At 43.9% G+C, this 24,939-nt stretch overlaps 1 protein-coding gene across 1 annotated transcript; it reads left to right on the forward strand.

Moving 5' to 3' along the window:
* Window positions 1-3,489: 3,489 nt before the first annotated feature.
* LOC311243519 (prickle-like protein 2) lies at window positions 3,490-24,023 on the forward strand (the record flags this gene model as incomplete). The annotated part of the gene is made up of 8 exons (XM_084332766.1): window positions 3,490-3,639; window positions 16,165-16,278; window positions 16,816-16,953; window positions 17,485-17,688; window positions 19,989-20,175; window positions 21,917-22,071; window positions 22,181-22,964; window positions 23,065-24,023. The coding sequence occupies exons 1-8, from the start codon at window positions 3,508-3,510 to the stop codon at window positions 24,021-24,023; spliced, it is 2,673 nt and encodes an 890-aa protein (XP_084188892.1). The 5' UTR covers window positions 3,490-3,507.
* Window positions 24,024-24,939: the final 916 nt, after the last annotated feature.

The raw sequence follows: 24,939 nt of genomic DNA on the forward strand, positions 1-24,939 counted from the left end.
GTGTTAGCACTGGCTTGTTAGCCGATGGTGAGCTAGTTAGCTTGCAGTTCTGTGAACGGTCTTTTTGACTGCGCTTCACATCCAGTCTCTCCTCCTTACAAACAGTGTCTCTGGGCTAGGGAGCCCTCGCTTTTCTGTGAACGGTCGTTTTGACTTCGCTTCACATCCAGTCTCCCCACCTTACAAACAGTGTCTCTGGGCTAGGGAGCCCTCGCTTTTCTGTGAACGGTCGTTTTGACTTCGCTTCACATCCAGTCTCCCCACCTCACAAACAGTGTCTCTGGGGCTAGGGAGCCCTCGCTTTTCTGTGAACGGTCGTTTTGACTTCGCTTCACATCCAGTCTCCCCACCTTACAAACAGTGTCTCTGGGCTAGGGAGCCCTCGCTTTTCTGTGAACGGTCGTTTTGACTTCGCTTCACATCCAGTCTCCCCACCTTACAAACAGTGTCTCTGGGCTAGGGAGCCCTCGCTTTTCTGTGAACGGTCGTTTTGACTTCGCTTCACATCCAGTCTCCCCACCTTACAAACAGTGTCTCTGGGCTAGGGAGCCCTCGCTTTTCTGTGAACGGTCGTTTTGACTTCGCTTCACATCCAGTCTCCCCTCCTTACAAACAGTGTCTCTGGGCTAGGGAGCCCTCGCTTTTCTGTGAACGGTCGTTTTGACTTCGCTTCACATCCAGTCTCCCCACCTTACAAACAGTGTCTCTGGGCTAGGGAGCCCTCGCTTTTCTGTGAACGGTCGTTTTGACTTCGCTTCACATCCAGTCTCCCCACCTTACAAACAGTGTCTCTGGGTAGTTGGCTCTCGTCTTGGGTAGGGCCAGTTCGCTTCCTGTGGGCAAAGCACGAAATTATGCTGCACTTGTAACTCCCCCCAGAGCTCTATAAACATTATGTTACCCTTTAGTTGTGAGTAAACGTTGCTTTAATCACCAAGATAGAGCTTTCTATTCATTTGTGATATCCCCGAGTACAGCCTTCCACTCGAGTCGCCAGTAGAGCTTTCTACTTTAATTTTTGCCAAATCTGTAATTTAATTTTACTCCAGAGGCTTTTGACAGTAGTCCTGTCTTCTTCGGCCGTTTAGCACCTATTTTGGTTAGTATAAATGCACATCGCCAGGGACGCCATGTTGAATGCCCACGCTAGGTCTTAGGTCAGATCGATAACTTCATAACTCATTGGTCTGCTTATCTTGACATCAAACAGCGTCCTGCGAAGTGGTTGACACGCAGAACCAAACGAGTCTACAAAATGTTGTTGTTACCACTGACCGACAAGAGATAGCGAATGCACCGTTCCGACCCCCGTCAGTCATCGACCTTAGGTCGAGTGATTGAAGTTGCGGAATCTTTTATTTTATTTGCACTGGGAAGGACTCTCTTTATTCAGATGAGGTCCATTTCCCTTATCCGTTTCACGTATTATCACTGTATGGCTTTACTTGATAATCCCATGATACAGTACACGTATTATCACTATATGGCTTTACTTGATAATCCCATTATACAGTACACGTATTATCACTGTATGGCTTTACTTGAAAATACCATTATAGCTAGGGATAAAGCCACTTACACATATTATCACTGTATGGCTTTACGTGATAATCCCATGATACAGTACACGTATTATCACTATATGGCTTTACTTGATATATAGTTCTCTCTTTAGGCCTGAGCTAGGGATAAAGCCACTTATCCTATTTTGCCTTAATGCATAATCATATGTCTCCTTTTACTCCGTAGGGATAAAGCCACACTTCTAAAGTTTTTATCATTAATCAAAAATGCAACACGGGACCGCGTGGTTGACATTTTTCTCTTTAGGCCTCCATATGGATAAAGCCCCACTTCTAAAGTTTTTATCATTAATCAAAACGCAATAGGGTGAAGTTACAAGGCAAAACACATTTCATGCTTACCCGGTCGTCTGGTCAGAAGAAAGGATACAAATCATATTTATAAAGAGGTAATTTTAATTAGAAAAAGCTAGTTACAAGAAGAGACTGAAGTGGAAAGCACCCAATTCAGTTTAAAATAAGCAGAAAACAGAACATCTCATCATGCACGGCTTGTGCCCAGTGTCAAGCACCATTCTTCTCATCTCTCAAAAAAGTCTCTAAGCAACATCTTCCTCTCTCTCCAGCTCAGTGTAAAAATCTGCCTGTGCTCTCGCCAGTTGGCCCTTATAAAGCGCCCCAGATCTCTTCTGCTTATTGGTCCAAATACAGCGCTGTCACCGTGATGTCATTTCACCAGCCAGTCAATGCACGGCTCGTGGGGACTGGCTCTCCTCCCATTTTACTCCACTAGGCCGTAACTCGAAAGTAATTGTAACGTTTTCGCTGGAACAGACTCCCTTTGTTCTCTGCTGTGGAAAGTCCCCTCTCTCCCCATCTCACTCAGACCCCACAAAGGGTTAACCAGTTTAATGCGTCTGCCGGCCGGAGAGGAGGGAGGGAGACAGATGCATCTGTACAGACCAAACAGTATTGAAGTGAAAGCAACTCACATCTCCAGCATGAGTACATAGTACACAGTACATAGTAGATAGTACATGTACATAGTACATGTATGTGTATACACATACATGTATAATACAGCACATATATATATAGTATACAGTGTACACATATATATGCACATACTGGTTTTATTTTATGCAGACAGGACAGGGTTAAACTATGCCGACTTGCTCTCAGCTCAGGCCTGCTCTTCACTCCGACTGCACATTAACTGTAACATAGTTTTATAAGTGTATAAAGAGTATACAGGTCATATACATAGCTCCAATCATATATAATAAACATAAGAATTTTATACAAAGTGTCACTCGTTGACTTGTGGCACTTAAAATGTGTTTACACATAACGTGTTTCTATTCCATTGTCCAGGAAGAATCTACAGACATTCCCCATAATCATATATAAGATCAGGATGTCATACCCAGTGTCACTTAGTTGGCTGTGACACTTTACATGTGTGCTGAAGGAAAATGTTGGGATATAGTAGGCTGTGTGTGTGTGTGTGTGTGTGTGTGTGTGTGTGTGTGTGTGTGTGTGTGTGTGTGTGTGTGTGTGTGTGTGTGTGTGTGTGTGTGTGTGTGTGTGTGTGTGTGTGTGTGTGTGTGTGTGTGTGTGTGTGTGTGTGTGTGTGTGTGTGTGTGTGTGTGTGTGTGTGTGTGTGTGTGTGTGTGTGTGTGTGTGTGTGTGTGTGTGTGTGTGTGTGTGTGTGTGTGTGTGTGTGTGTGTGTGTGTGTGTGTGTGTGGTTTTATGAAGATGCCGTGAGTTTTTTTGTCTCTACTGGCCATTTTTTTGTTGAGATGTTTTAATAAATAATATCAAAAGTCAAAGTATCTCTCTCTCTCTCTCTCTCTTCTCTCTCTCTCTCTCTCTTCTCTCTCTCTCTCTCTCTCTCTCTCTCTCTCTCTCTCTCTCTCTCTCTCTCTCTCTCTTCTCTCTCCACTACCAGCGGGGGGTCGTGAGGAGCATGTGGTGACGGCCATGCCTCTAGAAATGGAGAAGACCGTCACTAAACTGATGTATGACTTCCAGAGGAACTCCACCTCCGATGACGACTCTGGATGTGCCCTGGAGGAATATGCCTGGGTTCCCCCAGGTCTCAGCCCAGAACAGGTACAAACCTGGGTTCCCCCCTGGTCTCAGCCCAGAACAGGTACAAACCTGGGTTCCCCCCTGGTCTCAGCCCAGAACAGGTACAAACCTGGGTTCCCCCCTGGTTTCAGCCCAGAACAGGTACAAACCTGGGTTCCCCCTGGTCTCAGCCCAGAACAGGTACAAACCTGGGTTCCCTCTGGTCTCAGCCCAGAACAGGTACAAACCTGGGTTCCCCCTGGTCTCAGCCCAGAACAGGTACAAACCTGGGTTCCCCCCTGGTTTCAGCCCAGAACAGGTACAAACCTGGGTTCCCCCCTGGTCTCAGCCCAGAACAGGTACAAACCTGGGTTCCCCCCTGGTCTCAGCCCAGAACAGGTACAAACCTGGGTTCCCTCTGGTCTCAGCCCAGAACAGGTACAAACCTGGGTTCCCTCTGGTCTCAGCCCAGAACAGGTACAAACCTGGGTTCCCTCTGGTCTCAGCCCAGAACAGGTACAAACCTGGGTTCCCTATGGTCTCAGCCCAGAACAGGTACAAACCTGGGTTCCCCCCTGGTCTCAGCCCAGAACAGGTACAAACCTGGGTTCCCCCTGGTCTCAGCCCAGAACAGGTACAAACCTGGGTTCCCCCCTGGTTTCAGCCCAGAACAGGTACAAACTATCGGCGCCTATACAGTCTGAAAATACAAATAATTATTACCCTTGTGTGTCGTGTCATCATCACATACCGCAATATACTGAGCACACATTAGGAACAAATGTAACGTTAGCGCCCACCACATCAAGTACGTCTACACAACATATAAGAGTTGTTTGTAGGTTGGAAATGGTGGAATAGATTTACCGACAAAAAAGGTGTTTAAACTGCTCATACCTTATTAAAAGCATGGGGCAGGAGCAGCACGGATAACTTGGTTCTGCATGTATCGTGCTTCCATTCAAACAGACGGCAACACACGTGAAGTCAAGTCTCACTCTCGTGAGACTTCCTCTCTAGATACTCTACCTGGCCAGGGTACTCCTGGGTCCTAGTGCCCCCCCATGTTACACTATATGTCATGCACATGTATTTTATATGTTAATACAATTGCATTTATCTTTAGTCCTAATTCTGTCACTGTTTGATGTCACAAAGAAGGGTGTATCCGAAAGCTGTCTACAACATTTGTAACATGTGATGAAAAAGTAAACAAATAATTAACTATTAGACATTTGTTAATGATGAATAGGCTTCACTTCAGATTGGCCCCCACAATAGCATCTGCAAATGATTTATAGATGTTTTATGAATGTCTTAAGTTAACAAATCATTTGTTGAACATGAAAAATAAATGGAGATACAGTATAGTCGTTTTTTCATATCCATTTTTCAAAGCATCTACAAATGTGTTACTTACTACACATTAAACAACATTATTTAATGATGAACAAATCAAGTACAAACAATGTTAATAATGAGTTATAAATAATGTAGAACTAATCTGTAAATGTTAATACAAATATAGTTATAAATGATTTAATAATCATTTATGAATGTATATAAATGGTTTGTTCATGATTAGTTCATTATCCACTAATGCGTTATAAATACTTTGTAAATGTTATACATATAGTTATAAATAATTTAATAATCATTTATGAATGTATATAAATGGTTTGTTCATGATTAGTTCATTATCTACAAATACCTTATAAATGTATTATAACAGGGTGTTATTATAAAGTGCTACCAGTCTTTCTTCTTGTTAGCTGGTTACAGGCACGTGCACACATAGAGCCCAAGGGGTGCTTGAGCACCTGCCTTTTTGAGCCCCATAAAAAAGGGCCATTAAAAAAAATAATAATTATAATTTTTTTTCCCCGTTACGCTATAGACTGCCCTTCCAACTGAAAAGTGTCAGGATAGAATAAAAATATTAGGTAAAGAGAGAGAGATGCCCCATATTCCCTTGCAGTTTGCACGGCCTCCTCAGCGTGCCTCTCCGGGGACCTATATATCTTATGCATAGCGTGGGTGATGATGATGGTGATAGAAACCGCTGTGGCGCATACAGTTGAATGCTGGTATTACACTCACTGAGGGACACGAAGAAGTCAAGTCCGATGGGATTTGGGAATCTCAAATACAAATTGGGAAAAATGCATTTATATTAAACAATACAGAATATACAGCACTTCTTGGGTTCTGTAGGGTACACACTTAGTCCCTCCCCCCTGAACATTTATGGAGATGTATGAGCCTTTTAAGTCAGTGATAAAAGTGTCTTTCAAGGATAAGTGAGCTCCTGCACTGATTATTATAGTTCAATATTCAATATTTGATCACCAAAACCCCCCAAAAAGCATAAAAAGGGGGCCCCCCGCCCGAAAAGGGCCCTTCATTCATTCATTCATTCATTCATTCATTCATTCATTCATTCATTCATTCACCAGTTTTAACTCTTTGATTTATCTTTTGGTCTTTGTTAAAATTAGGTTGGCATCAAAGATATAGGTAATTTGATTACTGAGAACGCATCAATGTTCACACTTGTCGTTATCACTAAGTCTAGTGTTACCATGCTGATAATAGTCTCAGTCTTTCAATTATAAACAATGTTTGGATGAATGTACAATAAACAAGTGGCCTGTTATTGATGTCCAGAGAAAAGAGAAATTATATAACATAATAACTATATAGCAATAGGGAAACAGCCCTGGGCAGACCAGCTATAGAACCCTTATTTATTCCCCTTCATGCAGGCCTTCTCCTCACAACTACAAACCAACTAGCCCCAAGCCCCAACTAGCCCCATTGTCAGAACAAAATTGGTCGGCTGATGTGTCTGTCACATCTTCCTAATGATCTGAGATGAGAAATTCATTGATCTGAAAATGAACAAGACAGTGAATGATTATCATGGTGCTTTAGTCACAAGGGGTTGAGAGAGGGGGAGGGACAGACAAGGATCAAATCCGAAAGGCACAGAGAATTAGCTGTCAAACGTTTCATGGAAGCATAATCATACGGAAGTTATCCAACTGTCACTGTAAACGCTGCTGAGCAGCACTGAGGTCAACAGAATGGCAGCCATGACCAAACCATGAAGATAAACCCAAGACTAGTGGATAGTCTATCCTGCTTCTTTTTACAGAGGGGTTTGTTGATATATCGTTCATAGCCTGATTTATAGTACATTTATACCAAAAAAAAACTGGCAACATTTATTTTTTTATGACTGTAGACAGTATTTCCTGATTTATGTGATGATAAAAAGAGTCACAATCCCTTCTGTAAAAAGTTCATTGTGTTATGTGTCAACATAATGAAACAAATTTTTTTAATCTGGCATCATCCAATGTTGGTGATTCTGTTCCTGCGATGGATGCAAATTAGCGCATATTTAATTAGGTAATGCCTATTTTGCATTATAAACATAAAATCTCAGAAAACTTGCAATACATTTTTCTTAGTTGTTATGTACATAACAATCTGGGAACGTTTCATAGTGATATCAATAAAAAAATTGCCTATTCACCTACAGTAGGCTGTCTTGCCAGTCGCCATAAACATTCTCGATGACCACGTCGGTGCAACCAAAGCAGACAAAAAGGTCACAGTTTATTTGGGTCAATTTGAGTGTGTATGGCAGCCTGTCATACACTGGCAGGGCTGTAGCTATCACTTCCGGGTACATTGACAGAGAATAGGTGCAGCACAAAGTGAAAGATTTAACAATAACTTGACTTCAAAATTATGACTCAAATTTGTCCTGATAGAACATAATAGAAAACTAATGTTTAAAAAGAATAGTGGTGAAAACGTGAATTCCAATGTAATTTCCATAGCCTAGGAAAGTTCAAACAATATAACATGAGCTACTGTCTCCCTCTCAAGGCCAGAAACCAGAGAAGTAACCTACGTCTTAAAGTTGTGATGTCATCAAGTATAAAGTCTGGAGCTGCCCCACTGATTTGTGGACCCACAGAACGTTTGTTTACTTGTGTATACTTGTGTGTTCTCAGTTCTGAAACAGAAAATGTACCCATATACTCAGAACATTCCCCCTGGGTGCTCACAGTGTCACTTATAAAATCTTTCCAAATTCATTATATGGAGCAGTTCCATACTTTATACTTGATGACATCACAGATTTATACTTGATGACATCAGAACATTTTGTTTAGCACTCTCGATTTTGGATTTGGGAGAGTTGTTTATGTTTACTAATATTTTTCGACTGTCTTAGTCTAGATTGATTGATTGATTGAAAAGTTTATTAACAGATTGCAGAATGGGTACAGTACAGTACAGCTCAATACATACAATTGTTAAGGGGATGCAGACCAGAGAAAGACTTTCGTCTTGTTTACATCAGGGTCCCCCATTTTCAATTCATCATAACATATATGACATACATGACATACAGATAGACAGTACTGCTACATCTATACATTTATGACATATCAGATTTGCAAATACAGTACTGTTTGTGATACAAAAGTGTCCAGAAAAAGAGTGTATATACATTTGACGTAGAAACTGTACATTGGAGGAGGTTGGGTGGGTGAGGTGGGGTTGGGTGGGTTGGTGGGGGCTGTACATTGGAGGTGGGGGGGGGGGGGGGGGTTGGGTGGGTGGGTGGGGGCTGTACATTGGAGGTGGGGGGGTGGGTGGGTACTGGGGGGTTGGGTGACACTGTACATTGGAATACTGACAAAGCCATACTTGGTCATTTACTGTACAACTAGGTTAGGACATTTGTAGGGGCCAGTTTCGAATTGCAGTCTCCCGTAGGTGTTTTTTGAGAGTGTTTTTGAAAGTGGGTAGTGATTCACATTCCTTTACAGCTTTGGGTAGGGCGTTCCACATTGATGTGGCATAATTGCGAAACGTGTTTAGTCCCTTGTTTGAGCCGAATCTGGGTTTAACATGATTTGTGGAGCTCCCTCTGGTGTTGTGATCGTGGTATTCACTGACCTTTGGGAAGTATTTTGACATGTACATGGGTACCTTGGTCGCGTAGTGCATCTTGTAGACCAGGCCCATTGCAAGTTGCTGTACTCTGTCGTCTACTCTAAGCCATCCTAGGTTGTCAAAGTGGGCAGGGGTGAGGTGGGTTCTAGGAGTCAGGTCAAGCAGTAGTCTGACCAGCTTGTTTTGAGATGTTTGTAATTTGTTTTTTAGTGCCTTTGAGGTGCTTTAGACCATAGGAATAACATATGATGAAATGGGCGTAGTTCCAGAAGAGGTATACTGCAGGTGATCTACAGTCCAAATGTATTGAACATTCTACAAACTTGTGGGCAGTTCAAAACATAATGGGGTTGTATTCAGTTGGGCTGTATTTGGTCAGGCTGGAATTAAAGTGTTTGTACAGTAAGTGCAGTGCTGTCTATGGTGATTTGTGTAGTGGGGCTGCTGGGGCTGTTAACATATGACAAGCACGGTTGATTATAGTCATTTTCTACAGTCAGCCATCTTGACAGGATGCTGAGGGGTGTGGCCTCTCTCCACAGAAGGGAGATAATAATAATAATAACTTTATTTGTATAGCACTGAGATGAGTTACAGTACCTGCTTTATTGTAAGGTTTTATTTGGCTGGTAACTACTTTGACAACTATAGATATCACACTGTTGAACTACATACACTCTATATAAAAACACTTTAAATAGACCTACCTTTTTCTCTCTGTGTTAACTTACAAAACAGACGTACGTCTTTTGGGTATCTGCTATTTAACAGTATTGTTTATTTTTAAAGAATAATAGTAACATGGACGTGTCATCCTCTGTATTTTGTTACCATTAATATAACCGAGTCCATCGCTAATCACTTATAATTATCAGCAGATACGTTGAGATAAAACGGCTTGTTTATTTAGGTTCTGTGGGTCTCTAAATTGGTTAGATAGTTTCAAAACAAAGCAGGTTTTAAGCATCTGTGAAAACAAGACTATGTTGTGTAAAGGACTGTATCGAAGAGTATTTAAGCATTACATCACGCGCAGGAGTGGTTTGTGACCAATAAACCATGCCTAGGGGTGGTCTATTGGTCACAAATCACGACTGCAAGTGATGTAAAGCTTTTATACAACTGCCAGATTCATCCAACCTTATTTCTATACAATAAACACACATTAATCGAAGATTTATTGAAAAAACCATCCGCCAGAAAAAGTAGTTCCCACAACTACAAAAAAGACAAGTTGCCTCCATGTGGAAGCAGCTTGAAGTGCATCCAACCAAACTAACACATCCAACTGTGTATTATTGGAATGATTGAGAGAAGTTGCCTCATGTGGAAGCAGCTTGAAGTGCATCCAACCAACTAACACATCCAACTGTGTATTATTGGAATGATTGATTGAAAATTGTATTACCAGATGCAGAATGGGTACAATACAGTACGGCTCAATACACACAATTGTTAAGGGAATGCAGACCTACTTTCCATAGAACTTCATTCTTAGATGCTTCTATATAAAGTAGGTAAAACAAATTAAAAAGTCTTCTTTGCCCTATAGGAAAAAAACGTTTTCTTCGCCCTATTCTTTTATTTATTTTTTTAAACCTACTGTAGGGCCTAAACTTAACCAGTTGGAAACCAAGCGTACAGTAATAAAATTAGCAATCAATCAATCAATCAACTCAATAGGCCATGCTCACTTAGAACAGCGCAGCACCCAGCTCTCTGACTATCCCCCGCGTTGCAGGCAGAGTGTGTGTGTGTGTGTGCGTGCGTGTGCGTGCGTGTGTGTGTGCGTGTGTGTGTGTGTGTGTGTATGTGTGTGGGGGGGGGGGTGTGTGGCGGTGGGTGGAGACTAGAGCGAGCGCTGACAGTCGAAAGGAAAAAGAAATTGAAAAAAAAATCGCAAATTAATCCATCAATCAATCCGCGATTTTTCTTTTGTTACAGAATGATTCAAGACCCATCAATTACATCATCCAACATTGTTTAAACGACTAAGACATTCGCTGTGACAGAATCGCTTGATATTTAGTCGTTTAGTCGCCATTAACATATCCATTTGTAAAGATTATTGGCCACCTTCTTGTGATCCGGCGGAGTGATGTGATGTGGGTCGGTTGTGGGCGGGTCCTGGGCCAGCAGCGTGGATTGTTGCCAATAAAGACGTGTTAATGGCAAATCAGAATCGAGAAATTTGCATGCCGTTGTATAAAAGATAAGATAAGATAAAATATTCCTTTATTCCTCTGCAGCATCAGACTGGTGTGAATTATCCTAATCTTGTTCCTCCTCCTTTCCACCCAGTCACTTCCTAATGTAACAGTAGTGCAAGACTGTGTGTTTACCAATCTATAATATAAATTTTTTCTGCAAACAATTTATCAGGTTCCTAAGCAATCTGAACGCTATAGTTGAAAAATGAAAGAATGTGTTGCTGTACAAGGTTGCCTTTGCCGCAGTAATGCAGATATTTTCAACAGCATAAAGTGATTTTCAAGGGCAAGGCAGACGGGGAGCAGAACAATAACTAACCATCAACAGTACATCAACACTGTTACGATCATGTGGCCAAGCGGTGGAAAAAGGGACTCTGAGGCAGATCGTCATCAGTTTTGTTCTTTTGGTGGGAGAAAAAGGTCTGCAGCACAACTATTTACAACTATTTAACATTTCCATATTTTTCTTTATAAAAAATAAGAAAATAAGAGCAAATAATACAAAACTATTAAACTTTTTTATTTTTTATATCCACTTTTTCCTCCCCATTTTCAATTTTTTTCTCCCATCCCAATTTCGTGTATCCAATTCTTCCCTCCCCTGTCTTGAACGTTGCTAGACTATGCCTCCCACAGGTCGGTTTTAGTGAGGACAGAAGCCTTGCATCACGTGTCCCCTCCGGTACACGAGGAGGCAGCCTGTCGCATCATTTCACCGCAGCAGCTCGAACTCTCAGTGGCGAGGAGTAACGCGTGGGAGGCTCACGCTGCCCGCGTCACTTCCTGCTTCCGTCGCACCGGCGTCACCAAACCGACCTGTAGGAGTCGCTGTCCACAACGTCAAATCCCCACCCACCGGCTTTCCCACCCTCTAACACTTGCCAATTGTGTTAGTATGAACGACCGGCCAGCCGGTAGCAACGCCGAGAGCTGGGCTCGAACCCAGCGTCTCCTGCGTTAGTGGCGAGCGCCTTGCCCACTGCGCCAATCAGCCGCCCTAAACTATAAAACTTTTCAAACAAACAAAATATCACGCAACAAACTAGACCCTTGGCTATGGGAACTAGCTCAAGCACGGCCGGGTCTCTCTTCCTAATCTACTTCTACTTCTTCCTGAGAGGAGCAATAATCAATTAAAGGGGAACTATTTTACTATTTCTTTCACTATTTGGGCACTTTTACACAATTCCTGTGAGTTTATGGAACACCTCTGTAATTTTTAATTTTTTTTAATTCATTGTTTTATATTTCTAATCAAGTACTCAAAAACAGCATTTTTCTACCTCAAGATCTTAAGCCGTTTTGAGCCTCATGGGCTCCAACCACTGTGTTCGGAACTGTGTGGAGTGTGTGGAGACTGATTATCATGCAGCTGAGTCTCTCTGACATCACAAATCAGCACATTTTCAGATGACTCAGTTCAGTGAGGGTGAATATTGTGAGAGGAGAATTGGAAGAATGCGCCAATATGAGAATTAGAGACATAGATCATATTAATATAAGTCCACATAGCTAGGAAACAATGCTAAACACTGAAAAAGGCCATTTATAAGATAGTTCCCCTTTAAGCAATACAGACATTATTTCACACCTGAAACAATTCTGTACAACATGGATACATCACTCCATACCGACCTACCATTACAAAACACCAGTGTTTAGGGAACTTTAAAAGTCTATTCCCAAAACAAAGGGTATTTGTTAAACAATTCAAATAAACATAACATGTTATTATTCAACAGAATGTGTTTGTCTTTTATGTAGCTGTGCATGGGCTTTACCAGCATACATGTAAGATACAAACAAAGGCCTAAGCTAAATGTTTGGCTAGCATGACCACATGGGGGGGGGGGACCATGAGGGCTAAATTCATTAAGCATGTTAATGGGTATAATAATTACAATTCAGATAACCCATTAACCATACACAACTATCCACAATTCTATGCCGGCAAGGTGTTGTTATAAATAGAAGAGTGGTGTGTGTATGGCCAATGTGCATCCTACTTATAGGGCATGGGATAGCCCCGTGACAAACACTATGATAAATACTGTACATTTGAAACTGCTTTCAGACTCACTTTCGCCATTACCACTGGCACGTTTTAGAGTTAGATTTAAGCTTGGCTTTCTTTATAGAAATAGATCATGTTATTTTTATTGAGAGAGTAGGAAGATGCTTGCTCCATCTACTTGTGTTTTCAGTATTGGTCTATTGTGATACATGCTACCTTAGACTCTTGTTTTACACTTGGTGCTACAATGTATCACAGGGTATCATTTTCGTACACATCACTGTGACTTATATCAGGCAGTAGAAGGTTAGAACGTCTCAGTATTTAGCTTTTGTATGTCTACAAAATAATGTTACATATAGGCTCCCATGATACCCTACATCACTGTTTATGGGACCCGGGGCCCTCATTCATCAACGTGACGTAGAAAGTGTTCTACTGTATTTCCATACTTAAGCACGGAATTTAGAATCTGTGCACGCACAAAAAAAACGGGATTTATCACACGTGCGTACACAGGTTCTACGCACACCTGTCTTGATAAATATGACTTTGATCCTACGTTTGAGCTTGTGCACTGTTTTAAGTATTTGCATACCAGAACCGCCCCGATTAACCATATACGGTAATGGAATACCCCCATGAAATGTGGAAAAATGGACTAAGCCGAGGGAAGCGTGTTATGAGACAGGCTGACAGACGTGTACACGTACGGTGATGTCGGATATGATATCTATTAACCATTGCTGCCTGGGCAGCGCAAACACTAATAAAGACCGTGCTGGAATATGACTGCCTTTTCCCGTGTTGTTTGATTAATACCCAGGGATTAAAGTTCTCCTCAATTTTATTCCAAATCGCAATGGATTTTCCGTCAATTTTCTACCTGCTGCATATGATTTCTAGAGGCATACTACAATCTATTTTGATGTCAGTATTGGGTAGCCTATATAAACAATAATACGAGAGCATATACAAGAACAATGAATCTCACTGCATGTATGATGTAGCCTGCCTTTCAATACATGAACTTGAATTCCATCATGTTTGTGTGCGGGACTCACAAGGCTGTTGTCACAATGGGTGGTACCGGTACAGTAATAACAGTCTACACAATATCACGATGGACCATGCCATAGCCTATGTTCTATTATGACATGATCTGTGATGACAAATGTTCTAGAATGTTTGATTAAGATATCATACTCTGACAGCATGCCTATGATCAACAAAAACGCGAACTTGAATCCCATCATCATATTTACATAGTCTGTCCACTATCTGGTGTCATTGCAATGCGTTTTTTATTCTTTCTTATACAGTAAAAAGGGGGAAGAACACTATATCGTGGGTGTTCATATGACTTGTATTCTGCTTACAGCTTCGAAATTCCACTTGTTTCGTTTAACGTAAAGCCTTTTAAATATAATCAAAACGTTCCCGTGTTTCTGCGGTCTGTGCGCAAAATACTAACGAGTTGAGCTACGCGGAGCGCAGTCAGTAGCCTACACCCCGTATATTCCGATAACGCTATATAAACCATGCTGCATTCATTCTGAGAGAAAGATCTATTATTCCAAATGCTATTTATAGGGTTTTGACCATAATTACACTACTGTTGCTATTTTACAATGAACTATAATGAATTACGGTTCATACAGAACATGCCAGTGTTGAAACTAATGCACAGAAGCTCATTTCCTTGTTGTAATAATATATTCTACCAACGGGCGCCAGGTACGCATGGTCCGAGCTGTGCGTAAATATAAGCACGAAGTCAAGTTCAAGTTGATGAATCCCACACTCTGCTTAGAAATGGTCGTACACACAGCTTAAGCACATATCTGTGCGTAATTCACGTTGATGAATGAGGGCCCTCTCTCAAGAGCGATAACTCTTGACGCTGATATCTTTTGAACATTTCAAAGGATTCACAAGAGAGTTATCTGGCAGATTGTTTGTGACTTTTAAATGATGTTCAGATGTTTTAAAATGATGTTGTATTATGGTTTTCTTTTTGTCCCTAAATCTGATTTAGTGTTCATTTATCTTTTGTAACCAGGGCACCATTTAATAAAGAGACCTTGGTCTCAATGGGTTTTCTCAGGCAAAATGTGATAGAGAGGCATAGAGTTAAAATAAGAAAAACAAATAATGAAACACAGCTTATATATTTACCATTATTTAGAGTTCCAGTTATGGTACATAATCAGTCTGTTACCATGGCTTAGAAATTACCCCACTGGGTAACACTTTCCACTATAGATGACACTAATGATTAAATGCCATGGAATTATAAATGAGCCGATGGTTAACTTTGAGATTAGAGGCAAGTCGGTAGAAAATGTGGATTGGAGGGTAAAATATTTTGAAGACAAGTCAAAGCCACTTTGGACTTGATCAAGAAGTCTGTTTGCCAGGCACGGTATAAAACATATTAAATAGGCTATTAAAAGATACATCAGTCTGGAACATATGTTTTTTTCCCCAAAGGAGGCACAGTAAATTGGGAAATAATTGTTTACTTACGGTTCATTATCTTGTAACTCAATTTGTTATTCTTTATTTTGTTCAAAAGCACTATACAGTAACTGATGGTTAATAAGTGGTTTGCTAACAAACCATATGGTTCTTCACAAGCTCCTTTGTACATCATTATGTGTACTGTCCCCTAAAGTAAAGAGTCACCCCACACAGGTTTAGTACATATCCATTATGTGTGTTAAACTACACAGGTTTAGTACATATTCATTATGTGTGTTAAACTACACAGGTTTAGTACATATTCATGAATGAATGAATGAAAACTTTATTTAACAGATTGCAGAATGGGTACAATACAGTACGGCTCAATACACACAATTGTTAAGGGCATGCAGACCAGAGAAAAATGTTTGTCTTGTTTACATCAGGGTCCCCCATTATGTGTGTACTGTCCCCTAAAGTAAAGCGTCACCCCACACAGGCTTAGTACATATTCATTATGTGTGTACTGTCCCCTAAAGTAAAGAGTCAAACTACACAGGTTTAGTACATATTCATTATGTGTGTACTGTCCCCTAAAGTAAAGAGTCAAACTACACAGGTTTAGTACATATTCATTATGTGTGTTAAACTACACAGGTTTAGTACATATTCATTATGTGTGTACTGTCCCCTAAAGTAAAGAGTCAAACTACACAGGTTTAGTACATATTCATTATGTGTGTTAAACTACACAGGTTTAGTACATATTCATTATGTACTGTCCCCTAAAGTAAAGAGTCACCCCACACAGGCTTAGTACCTCCATCTACCTTAGCTATTGAACTGGTCAGTTCGGCTCCTTTCAGAATCAGCAGCGTTGTGTTTCCTCTCCAGGTGCATCAGTACTACAGTTCCCTGCCTGAAGACAAGGTTCCCTACATAAACAGTCCCGGGGAAAAACACCGCATCAAACAACTCCTTCAGCAGCTGCCGCCACACGACAATGAGGTAGAGTCCAGTCGTTCCCCACGTGTGACGTATAGTCTATAAGAAATATTCTCTCTTTTAGATATGAAGGTAGATGCAACACCCTGCTAGTTAAAATGCACATTTATTTTCTTTTAGGTATAGGCTAGAAATAATGGATATAGGAACCCTTAGACTAAGGATTTGAATGGATAGTAAACTGTGTTGGTGTTTGGTCCTCAGGGTTTGAATGGATAGTAAACTGTGTTGGTGTTTGGTCCTCAGGGTTTGAATGGATAGTAAACTGTGTTGGTGTTTGGTCCTCAGGGTTTGAATGGATAGTAAACTGTGTTGGTGTTTGGTCCTCAGGGTTTGAATGGATAGTAAACTGTGTTGGTGTTTGGTCCTCAGGGTTTGAATGGATAGTAAACTGTGTTGGTGTTTGGTCCTCAGGGTTTGAATGGATAGTAAACTGTGTTGGTGTTTGGTCCTCAGGGTTTGAATGGATAGTAAACTGTGTTGGTGTTTGGTCCTCAGGGTTTGAATGGATAGTAAACTGTGTTGGTGTTTGGTCCACAGGTGCGCTACTGCAACACCCTGGACGAGGAGGAGAAGAGGGAGCTGAAGCTGTTCAGTAACCAACGTAAGAGGGAGAACCTGGGCAGAGCCACTGTCCGCCCTTTCCCCCCCACTATCAATGGGGCCATCTGTGAACAGGTGCAGGCAACATACCCTCCTTTGTGTCCTTTCAACCGAGACAGACAGACAGATAGCTGGATAGAGATAGACTGTCTACCCACTTGTTTGTACAGAATAACAGCAGAGCTGACATTTGCATTTGATCAAAAAATAGGTCATGATGAAGTAACCATGGAGAATCTATTCATGTTTGAAAATTAAATGAATGTGCAGATCCCAGATCTGCCCTGCTTTCTAAATGAATGGGCAGATCCCAGATCTGCCCTGCTTTCTAAATGAATGGGCAGATCCCAGACCTGCCCTGCTTTCTAAATGAGACGCTCGGTCTCACTTGCCGGTGGTTCCTTGATGTTTTATCTGGCAGATTATAAATGTAATCACTTCTTAAGAGATAAGACGCTCCAATCTAAACAGATCCAATTGAAGTACCGTCTTCTTTAATTTGCCCTCTGTTATTTTTCTCCTTTACTTTCCCTTTCATCTGCACCCATCTCTCATCTCTCCCTTACTTCATCAATCTGCATTACTCTCTTTCTTCGTGTCCTGCAGTGTGGGGGGCAGATAAATGGTGGCGACATCGTGGTCTTTGCTTCAAGGGCTGGACACGGGCTGTGCTGGCACCCTCACTGCTTCGTCTGCTCCATGTGCGAAGAGCTGCTGGTGGATCTCATCTACTTCTACCAGGAGGGCAAGGTTTACTGTGGCCGGCACCACGCAGAGAGGCTGAAGCCCCGGTGCTGCGCCTGTGACGAGGTGAGCCTACCTGTGGTTTACTGTGACGAGGTGAGCCTACCTGTGGTTTACTGTGACGAGGTGAGCCTACCTGTGGTTTACTGTGATGAGGTGAGCCTACCTGTGTTCTACTGTGACGAGGTGAGCCTACCTGTGTTCTACTGTGACGAGGTGAGCCTACCTGTGTTCTACTGTGACAAGGTGAGCCTACCTGTGTTCTACTGTGACGAGGTGAGCCTACCTGTGTTCTACTGTGACGAGGTGTTTTACTGTGACGAGGTGAGCCTACCTGTGGTTTACTGTGACAAGGTGAGCCTACCTGTGTTCTACTGTGACAATGTGAGCCTACCTGTGTTTTACTGTGATGAGGTGTTTTACTGTGACGAGGTGAGCCTACCTGTGTTCTACTGTGACAAGGTGAGCCTACCTGTGTTCTACTGTGACAAGGTGAGCCTACCTGTGTTCTACTGTGACGAGGTGTTTTACTGTGACGAGGTGAGCCTACCTGTGGTTTACTGTGACGAGGTGAGCCTACCTGTGTTTTACTGTGACAAGGTGAGCCTACCTGTGGTTTACTGTGACGAGGTGAGCCTACCTGTGTTTTACTGTGACGAGGTGAGCCTACCTGTGTTTTACTGTGATGAGGTGAGCCTACCTGTGTTCTACTGTGACGAGGTGAGCCTACCTGTGTTTTACTGTGACGAGGTGAGCCTACCTGTGTTTTACTGTGACGAGGTGAGCCTACCTGTGTTTTACTGTGACGAGGTGAGCCTACCTGTGTTTTACTGTGACGAGGTGAGCCTACCTGTGTTTTACTGTGACGAGATGAGCCTACCTGTGTTTTACTGTGACAAGGTGTTTTACTGTGATGAGGTGAGCCTACCTGTGTTTTACTGTGATGAGGTGAGCCTACCTGTGTTCTACTGTGACAAGGTGAGCCTACCTGTGTTTTACTGTGACGAGGTGAGCCTACCTGTGTTTTACTGTGACGAGATGAGCCTACCTGTGTTTTACTGTGACAAGGTGTTTTACTGTGATGAGGTGAGCCTACCTGTGTTTTACTGTGATGAGGTGAGCCTACCTGTGTTTTACTGTGACGAGGTGAGCCTACCTGTGTTTTACTGTGACGAGGTGAGCCTACCTGTGTTTTACTGTGACGAGGTGAGCCTACCTGTGGTTTACTGTGACGAGGTGAGCCTACCTGTGTTTTACTGTGACGAGGTGAGCCTACCTATGTTTTACTGTGACAAGGTGAGCCTAGCAGGGTTTTTACTGCCGTCATGGGCTGGATGGATGGTTTGAATAGCATAAAACGGGGGTTGGAGTGAGGTTTAAGATGATCTGAAAAAAAGTTTTCTTTGTCAATGTCTAAGAAAGTCTCAGAGGTGACTTGAAATATGGTGAGCAGGTCTGTTCTATCCATTCTGCTTCAGTGTTTTTCCACTAATGATAAGGTGGGAAAGCTGAGAGACAGGTGAGGGGAGACACAGGATTATTTGGGTGGGATATGATGGGATTCGATCCTGGGCCAGTTGGGGGTACATGTAGTTCCAGCGGCAGGGATCTTATGCTGCATTCGATTATAACTCGGGAGGTTTGAATTTTCAACTAGGAAAAATCTTAATAAAACGGTGCAAGCGGTGTTGTAGTTCATGCAAGACAAATTGTAAGAAAAAAATTCCAAAAAAGGTTGCAATGTCTCCGTGTTGCAGATCATCTTCTCTGTCTTCAGTTCAGGATATGTCTGGCGATGTACAGTATCATATGTAGGGCTGTCCCCGACTAAGGATTTGGTAGTCGACTTTGATTGGCAGAAATGTGCCGATAGTCGACTGGTAGTAGACTACCGCCCTGAATGCAAAAAAATAAATAAATTCATTATAAATATATATCTTTTTTTAATCATTCCATTTGGGCTGTGGGGGTGGGGGGTGCTTACTGTCTGAAGGAGTCGACTGAAGGCTTCTTGTCCTCTGCACTGATGGATACATCTTGATATTTGTCTAGTCTAGTGTGTTCATTAGATGGGTGAAATCCTTTCAGTGTCTTCAGTGTTTTCTTAGGCTGGTATGCGCGCCATTAGCGTTAGCCACGCTTCTAGGCATCTGCTTTTGCATTCGACTACGGCTCCTTTCGATCGATTAGTCGACTATTCGACTAATCGGGGTCAGTCCTAATGATATGTCTGGCAATGTACAGTGTATGATATGTCTGGCGATGTACAGTATGATATGTCTGGCGGTGTACAGTATGATATGTCAGGCGATGTACAGTATGATATGTCTGGCGGTGTACAATTATGCAATGTCTCCGTGTTGCAGATCATCTTCTCGGACGAGTGCACTGAAGCAGAGGGGAGACACTGGCACATGAAGCACTTCTGCTGCTTCGAGTGTGAAGCCCCTCTGGGCGGCCAGCGCTACATCATGAAGGATGGACGACCTCACTGCTGTAACTGCTTTGAGTCCCTCTACGCCGAGTACTGCGACGCGTGTGGAGAGCACATAGGTACTGTGATGCGTGTGGAGAGCACATAGGTACTGCGACGCGTGTGGAGAGCACATAGGTACTGTGACGCGTGTGGAGAGCACATAGGTACTGTGATGCGTGTGGAGAGCACATACTGTAGGTACTGTGATGCGTGAGGAGAGCACATAGGTACTGTGACGCGTGTGGAGAGCACATAGGTACTGTGATGCGTGTGGAGAGCACATAGGTACTGTGATGCGTGTGGAGAGCACATAGGTACTGTGATGCGTGTGGAGAGCACATAGGTACTGTGATGCGTGTGGAGAGCAGGGGTGTAAAAAGTACCAATAAATTATACTTAAGTGAAAGTATGGGTACCGTCTCAAAATCGTACTCAAGTAAAAGTCAGAGTATCTGGCTAAAAACACACTTGAGTAAAAGTTAAAAAACGTTTCTAAAGTTTTAAAAGTTTTTTGGCCAAAAACAGCTTGGAATCTTGAAGGGCAGAAAGTGGTGCTCACAATTCCTGTGAGTCTATGGAACACATCTGTATGGTTTTTTGTCAATAAAATTCATTGTTTTGTATTTCTAATCAAGTACTGTAGAGTCTACAGTACTTGATTAGAAATACAAAACAATGAATTTTATTGATAAAAACCATACAGATGTGTTCCATAGACTCACAGGAATTGTGTAAAATTGCCCAAATAGTGAAAGAAATAGCAAAATAGTTCCCCTTTAACGTTATTAATCCTGCGGCCGCACTTTATTTAAAAACAGCCAATCAAATCCCCATCAATGGAAAATTAACCTGCCCATACCCATGCTGATTGGTCCTTGTGCAAGACTAGAAACCGGTGATCTTTGATTAAACACCTGCTATCAGAAGAATAGACAGTCAGAGTGACAAGCTACAGATAATGGCCACAAACGATAGAACGAGTGATGATGAAGAGAACGAAACGGAACATTTCATTGCCCCGGAATAAAAGAACGTTTTTACTTTATTTCTGTATGTACACTAGTCTACGTGACTGTAAATGAGGAAAACCTCAGTTGCCTTTCGAGTTTAAATACAGGTTTGAATTTAATTGAATGTACAAACTACTTGCATGTAAAATAAATGTAAACAACAGTTAAAAAAAAAAAGACATAAATACATTCATCCTGTAGTGACTTCCTAGGAAACCTCCAACAGCCATTTAGGAAGCAGATGTCATTTGGGTGACATTAGCCCTCCCAGCCCCGCGCAGCACACAGCTGTAGGGAGGCCGGTCAGAGCAGGGAGATGTGGGTGGCTATTATCCTCCCCGGCTCCAGGACACTGCAAGGAAACTGTGATCAACTCAAAGCAGAGGATGCCATGTTTCTTCCAGATGGAAACTGTGAAAGATGATTAGTTCCCCTGGCTCAGGAGCAGCCTCGATGAAACGTATTTCTCACGTTATTATATAGAACGCATAATCAAAGCGTTTGGGTGTAAAAATGACAAATATCATTCACCCTTGGGGAAATAAACCTTTGAGTTTGTACTGCATCTCATTTCTCCCAGGGAATAATGTTCAGAGGCATACGTGTGTCACTGCTTAATCTCCCAGTCAAGCTCATCAGAGATTGTGTTTATCACCAGCGGTGCTTAAATCCTAGATGATAGCGTGCCGTTCAGCCAGTTTTGAATGCAGCTGGTGGCGAAGATAAAGATGTGACCCAAAGACCGGGGAAAGAGCCTGGTTTATTGCTAGTATTAAATGTATGTTCATCCTCTCCTTCTCGGCTATAGGTATTGACCAGGGCCAAATGACCTATGAGGGGCAACACTGGCATGCCACAGAGGAGTGCTTCTGCTGTGCCCGCTGTAAGCGTTCTCTGCTGGGACGCCCCTTTCTACCCAAGCAAGGACAGATCTTCTGTTCACGCTCCTGCAGCGCCGGACAGGTATAGCTAACAAATGCTACTATTGTTTGAAATAATATAGTTTATGTGTGTTGTAGTCTGTTGTGTACTTTATTGATTAGTGAATAAACATTACATATCGATCAATCAGGATCCGGAGGAGTCGGACTCTGAAGACTCGGCCTTCCAGAGTGCCCGTTCCCGCGAGTCCCGCCACAGCACCAAGATTGGAAAAAAAGAGCGGCGAAATGTTGAGCAGGAACGTCGAACGGCTGAGGCCCGCCAGTCCGCCCCTCCGCCTGACCGTCTGTCGGCTGACTTGGACCCCCTGTCTGTCCAGATGGACCGCCTGAGCCTCTCCTCTGGCCAGACCCCCAGCAGGACCCCCAGCAGGACCCCCAGCAGAACCCCCAGCAGAACCCCAAGCCTCAACCAGGTGTGGATGAGCCGAGACGAGCCCTACCCACCTGCCGCATACGAGGGCTCCCCACGGGACTCCTCTCCCACCCAGACGGCTGTGCAGCTGCTGGGCCCGTGCAGACAGGGATACAACGCCAGCCCTAACCCCCACCCCGCAGCTCAGAGCCCCGTCAACCCAGGGAAGAGGCCTGATTCCTGGGGAAAGGAGCAAGGCAACATCAAGAGAACCCCCATGGCCGCTCTGAGGGGCCACTCCTTCAATGAGAACTGGATGCACCACAGTCAGGATGAGTTCAGGCCCAACAAGTTGCGCACCCAGATGAGCTTCAATGAGCCGTCAAGCCAGAGCTTCTCAGACAAGAGGAGTATCAGCCTGCATGGCTTCCAGCGGGACAGCAGGCCCCCGCTGACCAGGAGGAACCCCGTCAATGCCATGAGCTTTAACGAGCGCCTCACACCTCTGGAACAGACACCTTGTGGATCCGTGGATTCTCTCACCATGTCCAATGCTACAGGTAGAGATAGGATTAGGCTATTATATGAAATCAAATAAATATATACGAATATGAGATAAGATTTATGTTTTGATATCTGGTGTCATGTTTCTTTCCCCAGGTAACTCTCTGGATGGGGTCAGTAAACGCCAGGAGCATCTGTCCAGATTCTCGATGCCCGACTTGAGTAAGGATTCAGGCGTGAATGTGTCCGAGAAGAGCACCATGGGCACCCTCAGCTCCTCTGCCCAGTTCCACAGCACCGAGTCCCTGTCCTCCTCTCGGCCCTACGGGAACGTGGAGGCACCTCTGAGAGTGGGCTACCCCCTGCAGTACTGGGACGGCCCCCAGCCTCTAGCCTTCCAAGGCAAAGGTTGCGTTGGCCTAATGGGCAGCAGCGGTAACCTGCGTATGACCGCCACGGGCGAGAGAACCCCCCGTCGCCGTGCCAACGGGCAGGAGCCTGTATCCCAGCAACAGCAGCCGCAACCACCACCACGACGCCGCAAACACCACCGCGGTAGCCACGGCGACGGCCAACACCGCAGCGGCCGGCACCACCACCACCACAAGCACTCCCGTCGCTCCCGCTCCGATAACGCTCTGCACCTGGCGGCCGACCGGCCCGCTCGCATGATGGAGCCTCCCCACCGCCGGGTCCAAGAGGACTACGACCGGTTCCCCTCCGGCCACACCGCCCGGGAGCTGCTGGGCCTGGGACCGGCGGCGTGCAGACAGCAGCCCTACCGGCCCTGTCCTCGCACCACCTCGGACCTCACCCTGCAGCAGCCCATGGGGCTCGGCGGCCAGCAGTGGGGCGACGGCTGTGGGGAGGGGGGGGGCGACCACTGGTGCTCTAGCTGCACCTCGTCCGAGGAGTCGGAGGAAGACGAGGGTTACTTCCTGGGGGAGGCCATCCCCCGGCCCGTGCAGCTACGCTACATCAACAACGTGGAGCTGCGACACCGCTACAGCCCCGGGGCGATGGGGGGCCACCATGGACCCCTGCACCCTGGACCGATACATGGACAGATGCACTCTCGCCAGAGGAGGAAGAGCAAGAATTGTATAATCTCCTAGAGCACAGAGAGGAGGAGGGGGGGGGGGGGGGGTGCAGGGAGTGGGTTAGAGGAGGGAGAGGAGAGCGCGAGATAGGAGGGAGCGAGAGAGAGAGAGAAGGGAGGGAGAGAGAGGAGGGAGCAAGAGGAGAGAAAGGAGAGTGTGTGAAACTGACTACATGTGAAAAGCAGAGGAAGGAGTGTGGAGGGGGAACTAGGAAAGAAGAAAAGGCTGATCTGTGAGGTGATGATGTATGTGAGCTTACACAACCCTGCACTGGGTACCGTTTGTGTACAGTACACCTACACAGTGTGATCTAATCATGAGCTGAGCTGGCTTACACAACCGAAATGTTTACAACGATGGAGACGGAGTCAGGTGATGGGCAAGCGAGTATTGATCATTTCGACCGCTAATTATAGTCCGTCGAGGCCAACAGTGTTTGTTTGTTTGTGTGTGTGCGTGCGTGCGTACGCATGTATGTGAATGAGAGAATGAGCTCCTTTACAGATTAAAAAGGGACTTCTTGATGAAACTGTGGTGATGTGGCCATTCTGAACGGCCCCGGCGCTGTAAGCGTATAGCTGTGTACAGCCGTGTGTGGACCAATCAGACGTTGTGTCGGGATGGTCAAAGCGCCCGTGGCTTTGCCACAGCGGACGGCTGCTGGGATATAACGCTGGCTGTTATCACCTTGTACAAATAAGTCTGTTGAACCTTGCGCTCTACACATAACCTGCTCTCCATGCTTCATCAAGGACCGATCGCTACTGTAGCTAGATAGCCTCTCGTCCTTGACCATTCAGGCAGTGACGTCAGGTATGGTCCCGTTTTCTCTTCTGCGACATGCTTTGCTTTTTTCTTTTTGAGTTACCTATAGATGACTAATAATAAGAAGAATTAATAAATTAATAATACCTGTTAAGTGTATATAAAG

The sequence above is a fragment of the Notolepis coatsorum genome (assembly GCF_963971535.1).
Source record: "Notolepis coatsorum genome assembly, chromosome: 17".
In the NCBI taxonomy this organism is placed as follows: Eukaryota; Metazoa; Chordata; class Actinopteri; order Aulopiformes; family Paralepididae; genus Notolepis; species Notolepis coatsorum.